A 12,502-nucleotide genomic window follows, 5' to 3' on the forward strand; every position below is an offset into this window, starting at 1 on the left:
AATGACTCAATGAATCAATTTGTTTTCAATGTAAGGTCCAAATAACTTAAGGATTGTCATGCCTTTTTTGTTAAGTTTTCCTTGCACAAAAGTTTAATTTCAGTAATAATCTTTACAATTACCAAAAAGGACATTTGAATTGTTCCTTTATTTAACATTTATTTATTCAGGGGAGGCCATTGAGAGCAGGCTCTCTTTTTCAATGATGCCTTGATAACATACAAATAAAAACAGAAACACAAATGAACAACCAGAACAACATTTCAATACATATATATAATACAATGGGACAATTAAGATAGCTAATTAAAACAGGACCAATCCTTATTTAATGCAACTTCAATCATCCCCTTGAACTTCTTTTAAATATGCCTTTAAATATTTCATGTTCAATTTTAAATGTACGTAAATCACAAAGTTCCAATGGTTTACACTAAACTTGACACTTTACTACACGTTATTGCTAAATATTACTCATTAATTATTACCATAGTTTTAGTCTATATTATTATTACTTACTATATTTTATTTTATTAATATTATTTATTATTGTGATCTACGTTGCTACTTATTTTTTTACATGTTTTAATTGTTTTAATTATCTTTATTTACTTTATCGTGTACTTTGGCTGCTATGTGGCTGTTGAGGAATCATCCATAGGGGGCGCCAGAGAGGATATAGACAGTGTGCCGGAAGTAGTAAGCAGCTTTGGTCAATGAAGAAGAAAAGTTGAAAATGGCGACTCCCATGCATAGAATTATTGCCCGAAGACAAGCGTAAGTAAAATGTATTATTATTGTGTAAAAAAGTAGTTTAAAGTCAAATTGTTCGTTATATGATTTGATTGGCTTTAGTAGGCCACTGTGTATCAAATTGATAGCTTTTACAGCGTCGTCGGGCAACACAAGCCGGCAGTCGACTTTTCGACGGTGTGATTATTGTTAGGGTGATTCTGGTGGGATTCTTATTTTAATCTATGTTTTAATCTATTGTGATTTGTGTTTTACTTAAGTTTTTAAATAATTCCCTCACCCAAAACATAATATTTAAAATTGGCTTATCTGCAGTATCTATGCTGTAGCGGTGAAACCATTAACGCATGGATTATAACCTCTCTTGGCGAACATCCCTCCCCCTAGTGCTGTTTGTGCAATTGTTTAGGCAAACTGATGCATTGACGCATGCATTTATTTATTTATTTATTTTTTAATCCAATGTACAACGCAGGGAGGCCAACAAACAAAATGTGCGGTGCCAGAAATGTTTGGAATTTGGTCACTGGACTTATGAATGCACTGGAAAACGCAAGTACCTTCACAGACCTTCAAGAACAGTGGAGATGAAGAAGAAGCTGAAAGAAAATGAAAATAAGCAAAACATGCCCCCTGGGTAAGGCATCTCTGGAACCTGCAAGTAAAAAGTTTGACATGTTGTATGATGTGTAATGTTTTCAAAATCATAGAAGACTACTTTACAATTCTGAACAGTCATTTAGTAGTGTCCAAGCAGTTTTGTTTTAACACCAACTGTGTTGAGAATGCAGTTGCAGTAAACTTAGGGGAAAACATTCAAAGATTACCTTTTAACCCAGATATATCCCTGGTGACTGAAGATCTTTCAAAGTCTGCCCTTATCTGCTAAAAATATGGCTGGTCATTCTGGACAGTCCACACATGTTGTCTCGTAGTTTGCGGGGATTAAGTTTCTAATCTTTAGCCTCCCAATCAGGCCTGGCGCCAATTGAAGCTGTCCCAATTCGAGGGCTATTTTATATAGGACTAATCCAAATACAATCCTGTAGTTTGGGCTTGTTTACGGCAGACGGTATCAAGTGATTCACAGTCTTTTCTACAGTCAGTTTGGATGGTGAAATCTTGCTAGTGTGACATTGCCAGTTAGCGTTATAATCTGAAGTCAAAATTAACTTCTGTTTACATGTATTTTTCATTTTCAGACCAGGAAAAGAGGGTCCATTGGAAAAGAAGGCAAAAAAGAAGTAGGTGACAAATGTGTGAATTTTTCCCCCCCAACTGTGCCGTGTATATTTGTGACAAAACAAACAAGTGGAGTCAACACGGTAACTGCAAATGGCATCTGCAGTGTGGCTCAAAGGCTCCCGTTTCTGGAATAGCCTCTAAACAGAAATAAATATGCATTCAGTCATTCATTCATGCATGCATATATATACAAACATGTAATGACACTCTGTGTTAACTTTATTAACTTCCATTTTTATTTAGAAAGACCTAACCAGGCAGGGAAGTTGCAAATAAGCTTTAGGCTTTTCATTCCTTGCACATGTTACTAAAGATTGAACTTCCCATTTGTTCTTGCACATGTTCCCAGGTCCAGTGACTCCAGCGACAGCAGCAGTGACTCGAACAGCTCCGATGATGAGTCGTCTGACAGCAGTGATTCTGACAGCTCCTCCTCAGACGAGAGCGATAGCAGCAGCAGTGACAGCGACAGCTCTTCGTCCTCCTCATCGTCCTCTTCTTCAGACAGCTCAGACTCGGGAAGTAGCAGTCACTCTGACCAAGGGCCACCCAAGAAGAAGAAAAAGAAGAAATAGAAGAGAAACATGTTAACACTTTTTTAAGACGTTTTTATTCATTCTGTTTTATTTGATCTTGTTGATGGATGAGCAGATACTGTTGTATGATTGTATGTTTTCCAGTCCCCTGAATATTTTCAGGTTGGGGAATTTGCATTTATTATTTTTTTGAGCTGGACAAATACCGTTTTTTTTCTTTTTTTTCATATTTGGCTTATTTAGTAGAAATGTCACCTCTGTAACATCCTCCGATGTCAATTTTAAAGCGTGACTATTTTCAGAATGTTTATTATTGTACACATTATTTTTTTAGTCCTACATCCACTCTACAGAAGACATTTAAACATTGCATTTGCATACCCAGTTGGCTTTGAAGATCTTTTTTCGAAGACATTTTTCAATAAAGGGCATGTTAGCATTCGTTGTAATGTTGCAGTTTTTTTTTAATTGTAAGCATATTGGTACCAAATTAACACTTTCAATTATCATTATCTAATTTTGTTGGAGCTTATTTATGTTTGACCAAATTTCCAACTGCTTTTGATCTACCATTAACTCAACTGTTCAGCAGTTAAGCCAAATTGCCAGGTGGATTCCATTAGCTATAAATCTTTAGTAAAGATAAGTGGACATTTTTTCCCCCGTTTATATCAAAGCAGTGCGTTAACAATGCAATAAATGTCAGCACTATAAAGTCGTTATGCTAAAATGTAATAAAATGCAATTTAAATTCAGTGAGGGGCTAGAGCCCCGGGTCGTTCAATAAGGGGCTCCGTCCACGTGACGTGGTAGAGACGCAATAGAGACGCAGAAGAGACGCCGTAGAGACGCGCTCTCAGCTGCTGACGCGCCGCCCGCCGCCCGGAGGAGCCAGGCTGTAGTGTTCCTACCTGCTGGCTAACAGCTAGCAGTCTCACCTATCACTGCTGATGAACCATAAAACCAGGGACAAAATGAGGATAGTCGGCCCGTCGCTTGATTTTAGACCTGCATTCGAAAGAGACGGCGGCGTTGAAACGTCCCGTTTCGTTTGAATGTTTTAGCTGTTTTTATCTTTTAGTCGTTACCTCTTAATTTGTGTGTCACTGGACGTGGAGAAAAAGACAAAGAGAAAATAGCTTCCCCACAGCTAGGATGGTTTGGGCCTAAGAGAAGATAAGAGGTAAGGGGGTTGTACTGTGTTGGATTGTGTAGAGCACGGTTTATCGCCACCACAAAGAGACACTCTGTGTTGAATACAATCTGCTTTGTACTGTAATGTTGCACATTTGTGAGGTAGCAGTTAGCCTAGCCACATCACAGGGGGCTATGCTACCAATCAGCTAAAGCGAGGCTAGCCTGAGAAGCAACGCTAGCACACTACACACTGGTTGTAGTTTAAATGTATAAACAAACATTACAACCACATCGACATGCAATCGTATCATTGCACTGATGTGGATCCTGGCTTTGTTGAAACAAATGATGTCGGTGTTGAGGTGTTTCTCCTTGTGAGACTTCTTCTACCCAGTCTTGTTTTGTTCAGTCTGGGATGTTGACTAACTAGGACACAACTATTTACATGGACCTCAAATATCATTCTCGATTATAGGATTACATTTTCACGGAATCACATGTTACGTGTTATTGGATCAAATTGGATCCGAGCATGGGTTTAATCCTAAATGACATCGTTACAGACTATGTCCATTTCATAGGTTTTCTGTTGTCATCTCTGGATAAAAAACCTGAATAAGTCTAGCCCTCCATGTGCGTCGTGTAATCATGTAGATGACTTGTTTCAGTGTCGTGATGCTTGGTATGAAATCGCCCATCGTCTACCCCCTGAAAACTACATTTTCAGGGCAGAGATGTGATTGTCCACCACGGGGAAAACAGCTGATATGCTTTTCTAGGAAGCCATTTTACATACCCTTCTGAAGGAAGCAAGGGGGGGTATTTTATTTTAATTAAAGACATATTGTCACTAACGTAGCAATATATATTAATGACACGCATGGCAAGTTAAATTGGGCATGGCAGCAAAGTTGTTTGACATGTATATGGGTTGGATTGCTCATTATGGCCATGAAATGTTTCATGAGAATTGTTATTACATAGGCCCCCGCGATAAACGTAAACCTACTAATGAGAAATCAATTAAGTCATAATCGGTAGTTTTATTTTTTATTCTATAAAAGTCTCTGTAGAATGTAGCCACTGTGATGTCCTGTTCACTTCCTGTTTACCTCTTTCTGTTTCCATTCAAACCATTTCCTATGTCCAAAATACTGTCCTGGTTTTCTTACCACATATGCTGATGCTTTCCAGATATGTTGAAAAGGGATGGTATGGTAATAGTAAGATGCCATAGAAATCATTTTAAGGACTCACTTTAACACACACACACACACACACACACACACACACACACACACACACACACACACACACACACACACACACACACACACACACACACACACACACACACACACACACACACACACACACACACACACACACACACACACACACACACACACACACACACACACACACACACACACACACACACACACACACACACACACACACACACACACACACACACACACACACACACACACACACACACACACACACACACACACACACACACACACACACACACACACACAGAGAGAGAGAGAGAGTGAGTCCATTTTGTAGATTATTTTTTTTGTGTAGTTCTTATTGTTTTTTTTTTTTATTCCTGCCGGAATTTTCATTACAGACCCCCAAGCAACGCTTGGAGCATTTTATAACATAGCTATCAAGTTACTGCTAATCAGAGCTCTCCGTGCAGTTGCCTACGCCGCATAAAAATATGGTACTCACTTTGCCCTCCCTGACCTCACATCTCTGGCTCTTAGCTTTAATTCCTCCATAACCATAGGTAAACTGATCTGGGGTTTTAAGCTCACTGGAGGCCTAGATTTACATTTTGATACAAGATCCTGATCTGTTGGTTTGAACTAGCTGATACCAGGATGGGGTGTCACCCAAGACTAGCATTATAAACGTATCCTAAAATGATCAGTTATTTTAAATTGTATGCTTCTTCTTGTTGTGACTAATGATTAAAAAAGTAATTGCAAATTGCTTGTTCCACTTAGATACCCAGTTTTTGTGTTACTAAGTGTACAATATAACGCCATTGGCCCCTATTTGGGTTCTGGGTTTAAGTCTCTTAATTAATCTTAAATGTGTCATTATTTAATGCCTAAATATTGTCTCAGGGATCCGGCTTCTATTGGCATCAATTTCCAGTCTCCCTTTCATTGTACAAGAGAGCCTTGGGCAGGCTAATCAGGGGGGCGTTTGAGTGCTGATTGGGCGGCTTTGTCTTAACACAAGTTGAAGGGCTGGAACGGGCAGCTGGACGGACCAATGGCTGGCTCTTACCATGAAACCAATTGCAAACGGAATTGAGGGAGCTTGAGCGTTTCAAGCCAGGCATCGCGTCAGACTTGGCTTTCCATTGGATGCCTGTACTTGCTTCTAGCTAATATTGATTAGCTTGCAGACAAGATTAAACAAATTTCCTAATCTTAGTCACGTATTCTTTCCAAAAAAATTATCTTATTAGACGAAATGAAATAGGAATTGAGTTTTTTTCTTCTTTTAATAATGCTATGTATACATTAACATGCTCAGCTGACATGTTTCATTCCAGTTTACAACTTTAAAATGTCTGTTTTAGTTGTTTATGTTCAACATTATTAGAGGTCAAATCTCTAATTGCATAATGGTCAAATACAGCAGTTTTTGCACACAAGACTTTGTTATATGCTTTGGACACACCGTGAGAAAAATGCCACAAACCCTTTAGGAACAGGTATTTACGTTTTTATTTATTTAGTTGAAGCAAATGCTGTATTTGCAGGGCTAAGATGTTGTAGCTTTAATCAACATTTAAATTCACTTTTGCAATGAGTTAAGAGACCTGCCATAATTGTATTCAAACAGTTGGGTATTCCTTGAACGAATGTCAAATGGTCAGCGTCGCCCCGGTTAGCAACTTTCCTTGTCCGTCTGTTTCAGATCACTCACTAATACATTTTTAATGCTAACCATCTAATAATTTCAGCAGGTCTGTCAAATCAAAGGCTTTATGTACCCCTCCTAGAATAAATGGTTGGACTCACTGTGTTGATCGGTATCAACACAGTGTTCGGCTTTGATTGGCATCCCTTCCCACTAGCCCCCCTTTATGGAATGACCCTACTCGGCAGGTTTACATTAAATGATTCGGGGCTGGTAGCGTGTAGCCTGCCTGCCAGACCAGTATATCAATGATATCACTGTTTGAGCTGAAAAATAACTTCTAGTACCCTTTATTGGATTCAAGGGTGTCACAAAATATCTTTTGGTGAATCCAAATTCCGTGTTTTAGATGCATTTTTCTCAAAACATGCCAATCTCTATCATGTTTTCACCATCTTTAAAGGCTGTGAAATTTCAGCTTGTGCAGCACAAATAGTATTCTCTAGCCAAACGATTGCTTTAATAATCCTAAAGTTCACAGTCACACACAACTGAGCTGTTGTGTAATCAAAGGTTTTAGTAAGGTTTTTTGACTGTTTTGACATTCTCTATTTTTTTTTAACTGAAGGAAGAGAATGTGGATGCATAATAATAGGAGCCCCCTTTCTAGGAGCCCTCTGTTACTCTTAACAAGCTGATCGATAAACCGATGGTTGCACTCACACACTGGAGGCCAACATCTGGTAGATGCAATAGTCAGGAGGACCTTTCCCCTCTTGAGGAATAGGAGAGCTCCATGCGCTGTGTTTTGTGAGCAGGGGGCTTCTCGGTTTGTCCAGCGTACGTTATTGCCTTTCTATTTAGTGAAAAAGTGCTTCCAACCCACCAGACCCATGGTCTTTATCAGCCGTCATTTGTTCATGAGGATTTCGTCATACGTGTCTTGTAGAGACACAACCAATACATAAAAAGTAAAGAAGTGGATGAACAAAGGTCGTGGCACATGAACTGAACTTTAATACATAGAATATGAACTACGTAGTGCTTACGTAAGTGCATGTAAACATTGTATAACCAGATATTGTAAACATTGTAAAACCAGATATTATGCTACATAAAATGTGTTTAACACTAAAAGATCTGAGTGACTATCACATAAAACTCCTTTGGCAGGGAGGCAACATTCTCAAATGTTTGTAGGGTTTATTTCTGCTGTGCGATTGGCTGTTAGGTAAATCCATATCTGAAATTATTTTTTTAGATGTATTATAGTAATAAAGAATCTAATCTAATAATAATTAAAATCTAAAGCTGAGCTGATGATGATTAAAGTAATTTTACCATGTATAATATTTTCTAGCCTCTTTTGTAGAAGTATTGACCCAACGATGGCTATTAGAGACTAGTGCTGCTGCCTGACTGTCTCCTTGGCAGATATACATCGCTAGAAAACCTATTTCAGTCTGCACAAAAATGTCACGGCAAAGACTTTATTTTGGACTACATATATCCTGCTTTAAAACTTCGACAAAATACATAATTATAAAATGTATTCATAAGATGTTGGAAAAAAGTTTAGTAGAAAGAGATGCGTTTGTATTGTTGACAGTATTTTAGGCTTTATGCAGTTCTGTACTCTGAATTATCCCACTGACTAATACACAGCCAATATCCTCACTTTGAGGTCTTTCTGCACGCCTCAGTCTCTAGGTCTGTTATCACGATGGGAACACAGAATCCAAACTTGAGCAGTATTTGGGAAAGTTACCTAGCCATAGCAGTTCGTAGGCTTGCAGTGTTGGGCAAAACTAAGATCTTGTAGCTACGGAAGCACTCGTTCAGGATAAAATGGATGTCAATCGCTGGCCAACCGCCAAACTCGGAACACGTCGACACAGTGAGAAGAAGTGAGTTGAACTAAAATCATGGCTGATTTACAGCTCGACATAGGTCAACAATTAACCGGTACATTGAACGTTTTTAATGGGTCTCCGCATGAGTGAAACGACCTTCTTGCTCGTGAAAATTCATGTTTCCAAGGAACATAGAATATTGGCTCAAATGTAGGTGGAATTTATGAGAGGAATTCAGCACTAGTCTCAATGCTCTGTGTTGGCTTAAAGTGAGCCTATACTCAACCTGTCAAATGCAGGACCTCCGCAACCTTTTTTGGTAGAGAAAGAAAACGGCAGGAGTGCTGTTCACAATTACTTTGGCTTTGAGGCTAATTACCAAGGAAATGTGTATACTCTTATGCAAAAAAAAAAGGTTTTGTGTTTCATAACTATGCACATGCAGAGCAATAGCAACCTTTTTCACGATATTTGACCTGCGCAAACTATACATTATATGAAAGCTGAGCCTCCATTGATTCCAGCAGTCTAAACCATATCTTTCTGTGACTCGCAAATATCCATAGCCATAAAGAACAAACTTCCCCTTTTTCTATTTACAATCAAAAATGGTTGTCAAAAGTGTTATTTTTTTAACTTATTTTTGATCCAGTGTCTGGGCCCAGACACTTGAAACAAACATGGTGTTTATAATCAATGACTACGAACTTTTCTTAGGAAATAGGTAAATTGCCTTCAATCAGAACACATCTTCTTCAGCGCCATCTGGTGACCATATGGTGTATTTGCGAGTGTTTGGCTTGGTGTCATTCAATTATATTTGCCCTGAACTTTCAATAGAGGGGTAAATTATCAACATTTTACAACGGGTTCTCAAGGTATCTACCTCTTTGTCTCAGTACTACAGGGCTACCAACTGATAATGACCAACAAATTTTTATTTTATGTGGAAATGTAATCTTCCAATTATGCTGTGTTCTAGATTTATTCAATCTAACCAAGTAGTATCTGCATTGGATATTTCCCTTGCACAACAATCTTTCTTTTGACCACAAGATGACATATATTATAGCCCCTGCAGTTGTGGAGATATACTCTTTTTACTTTGGGTATATTATTTTCTGAAAAAATTATCCGAAAGTTATCCAAAATGGTATTTGAATATCGATATTTTATCTATATATTTATATATATATATAGGTATTGTATCGAGGTTAGAATCAGTATCCTGCCCAGTATCGTGACAACACTAGCCTATGGTGCATCTCTGCTCAAAGAAATATATTTCATTCAAATCCATGCTGACGGTGTAAAGATCAAGTCTTTAAGCCTACAATTAAAATCTGAAGCCTCAGTTAGGTGTGGTGACTTGTTTAGACACCAGCAACCTTACAACACTACATTTCCACTATGTGTCGTCATGCAGCTAATGAAAATGCCTCCTGGCATTAACCTGCCCTGGAACTGTTGTACTGTGCCTTTAAGATTCGGCTGCTGCTTTACGCTGTGCTTGGGACATAGTGGGGGAGGGAGGTTGTTGATGGTAAGTCTGCCTCTGGTTGGCTGCGCTGTCATGAGGGCAGTGACATCACAAGGGGTCTGGCTCTGTGGTATAAAATAACATCTCCTTATATGGCTTGAGTTGGATTCTACCATTTATGAAGGGAGGTGGGGATCCTTTTATCCACTTGGGACTGTTACCACCGTTTTAGTTGTCCCACATGAATTAGCCTAAGCCTTACCAGACATTCTGTGTACGGCCACTCTTATGCATTGTAATAATTTACTTTGGACTTCACTGGATTTGTAGTCCAACTTTAAAAATTTGCATTTGGCAACTATATGGAGGGAAACGAAACCGTAACAAATCTTTGAGCTTTTCCCCTAACAGCAGACAATACGATCAGGTTGCTTTTATCATTCAAGAGGATGAGCACCAACAACACTGCAACAAAAAAGTACACAGACACACAGACACAGGGAGAGAGAGAGAGAGAGAGAGAGAGACAGAGCTCTGACTCCGCTGGGCTTAAAACCATTGTCCCGGTCTACGTGTGGTCCCCCCCCTGCCTTTCTCTGACATGGTATCTCCCGAGAACCAGCAGTCCCCTCCCCTCCCTTAGTCAGATTTGTCTCTACTCTAAGGAAATGCACTGTACCGTCGTACCAAGTAAAGAAACTACAGTTAGACTTTTAAAAGCCCTGGGGTTAAAACATAAAGTCCACATTGCTTCCGGGACAGGACGTTTGAGAATCCGAGCTGACTGAGGTTATGAGGGGAATACTTCTGAATCCCTGGGAGACTATCTGAGCCCCCCCCCCCCTTCTTCCAATGTTTCAGTGGTTGGGGCCATGGCCTCTCAGGCAGGGTAAGATATGTAAATCTAGCAGTTGGTCACTTGGCTACATGTTCAATGTTCAGTGTTGGTGGTCAGTTTTTGAGGTGGCGTCGTTGTCTTTTGTAAAGACTAAACTTTAGTTTGTGCAGTTGAGGCCCTGTTTTTGATTTTTGGCTGTCAGTCTTGCCCATCAAATCAATCATTGGTAATGGCAGTTCTGTGCTGTGTGTTGGGTCTGTGAACTTAAGGCTCTCTGATTTTAAACTCTGCATAATTTTGGTAGAATAGTGAAAGACTTAACCTGAGACCCAGAGCAACACACTTTCACAAAGCCTTATATCATTGTGGTACAAACTTGGTTGGCCAAATGAAAGGTGTATGTGTACATTGGATTTATTTTTAAGTTGTTGGCAAACCTCTAAAAGATTAAATTGTGGAAATGCAATTACAATTTTTTTATCTGTGGGCTTGTGAACAATACTCAATGGTCTTCCTTCGATCAGAGAAAGACATTCTGGTATTCTATTATAAGCTACCTGAGGTGAGCATGGTCTCTTTAACATCAGGCTGATGTTATCTCATAATGCAGTTATCACACAGGTGCAAAGAGTTGTGTAGGGTCTCAGTCCCGGTGGACACTTATTCCAGCCATGTTTCAGCCCAGCCATGTTGTTTGCTGTAGCTGTGAGGGGCACAGCCTGGCTCTTAAGCCTGGCTCTTAAGCCTGGCTACGCAATTGCGCTATCAAATTGCAGTTGCTGTGCAAATAATTGCACTTTTTTTGAATTCCAAATGTTACAAACTATCGGGTGTTTTATTGAATCAAACCTATTGCAATGGTTAGCAAATTGCTATCAAACTTTCCCGATTGTGTAATGTTTCTACAAATTTAAAACTGGTAAATCTTTAATTTGAAGGATGTGGACTAGGCCTGTATTGAAGGATTGTTTTAATGTCCTACTCTGAACGAGAGACATTAACACGACTCAATTGCAAACAATATTTAGATCACAATTTTTGTCCAGACTTGTTGGCTTAATACTACACGTTTATTTTGTTGTGAAACTTGGTTTGCAACAATGTAATATTTGGTTTGAAAAAGCCTTTTGTCCTCACAGGTTTTGCATTAATCAAGATGCGTTTATTTTGATAGCAGTATGTTTTGAGTATAAGATTTGTCGAGTTGTTGTTGTCTGAAGGCAGATTACTTTAGGGCAAGGAATTGTAAAAAATTATTATGGACCAGCCTTGGTACATTCTGGTCTTCAAAGTTACATTCCTCATTGTGGTTGAAATGCCTGAAAAAGTACCCGGTGCATTTGCAATTTGCCAGTCTAGCCGAGACACCTGTTGCATTACTCATAACGGCCCACTGTCAATAGCAGGACTCTTCTTGTTTCTGCTCGAGCTGAATTTGTCATTTCCAAACCGGTTCTTGGCTACGAGACCATAAGAGGGTTTTTGTTTCTTATATATCTATATCCAAATTGATAGTGTGCCTGTGTGGGTTTTGTGTATACGTGCGTTTTACGTTTGCCTAAAAAAAACAATTATGTGAGCTTTTGTGGAGATAGTCAAATGCTGTTGTCTTGACTGTTGAAACCAATACTTGTTTTATTAACTTGTCTGCGGTCGCCCCTCCAATGGCTTCATGTGTGCTAAATAAATGGGGGTTTAGCGATGAAAGGGAACCCCAGGGAGGACATTCGATTGTTTCAACATGGAGAGCGTGGCATCTCATTCCCTT

At 39.2% G+C, this 12,502-nt stretch overlaps 2 protein-coding genes across 7 annotated transcripts in view; both read left to right on the forward strand.

The window, feature by feature from the left end:
- Positions 1–631: 631 nt before the first annotated feature.
- On the forward strand, positions 632–2,977 carry zcchc10 (zinc finger, CCHC domain containing 10). Its single transcript, XM_060056447.1, has 4 exons — positions 632–777; positions 1,229–1,390; positions 1,956–1,997; positions 2,348–2,977. Exons 1-4 carry the CDS (start codon positions 737–739, stop codon positions 2,571–2,573), a joined length of 471 nt encoding a protein of 156 aa, XP_059912430.1. The 5' UTR covers positions 632–736; the 3' UTR covers positions 2,574–2,977.
- A 425-nt stretch (positions 2,978–3,402) lies between these two features.
- The window catches only part of aff4 (AF4/FMR2 family, member 4), a 33,614-nt gene continuing 24,514 nt past the window's right edge, over positions 3,403–12,502 (forward strand). Inside the window, exon 1 of one of the 6 annotated variants that reach the window (XM_060056439.1) lies at positions 3,403–3,717. Coding sequence is in view for 5 of the 6 variants with exons in the window: in XM_060056442.1 (XP_059912425.1) it covers positions 10,769–10,785 (17 nt within the window). In the remaining variant the exon portion in view is untranslated. Of the gene's footprint in view, positions 3,718–9,640; positions 10,786–12,502 lie in introns of those variants that run through there. The other 5 variants (XM_060056442.1, XM_060056438.1, XM_060056441.1 and 2 more) reach the window with 5 other exon arrangements.

This window comes from Gadus macrocephalus, chromosome 7, assembly GCF_031168955.1.
Source record: "Gadus macrocephalus chromosome 7, ASM3116895v1".
NCBI lineage: Eukaryota > Metazoa > Chordata > Actinopteri > Gadiformes > Gadidae > Gadus > Gadus macrocephalus.

Coding starts and splice junctions, on each gene's coding strand:
- zcchc10 (XM_060056447.1), top strand. CDS start 737: ATGGCGACTCCCATGCATAGAATTATTGCCCGAAGACAAGC. Junction 1,391..1,955: donor AAGCAAAACATGCCCCCTGG/GTAAGGCATCTC, acceptor TTTCATTTTCAG/ACCAGGAAAAGAGGGTCCAT. Junction 1,998..2,347: donor GAAAAGAAGGCAAAAAAGAA/GTAGGTGACAAA, acceptor ACATGTTCCCAG/GTCCAGTGACTCCAGCGACA.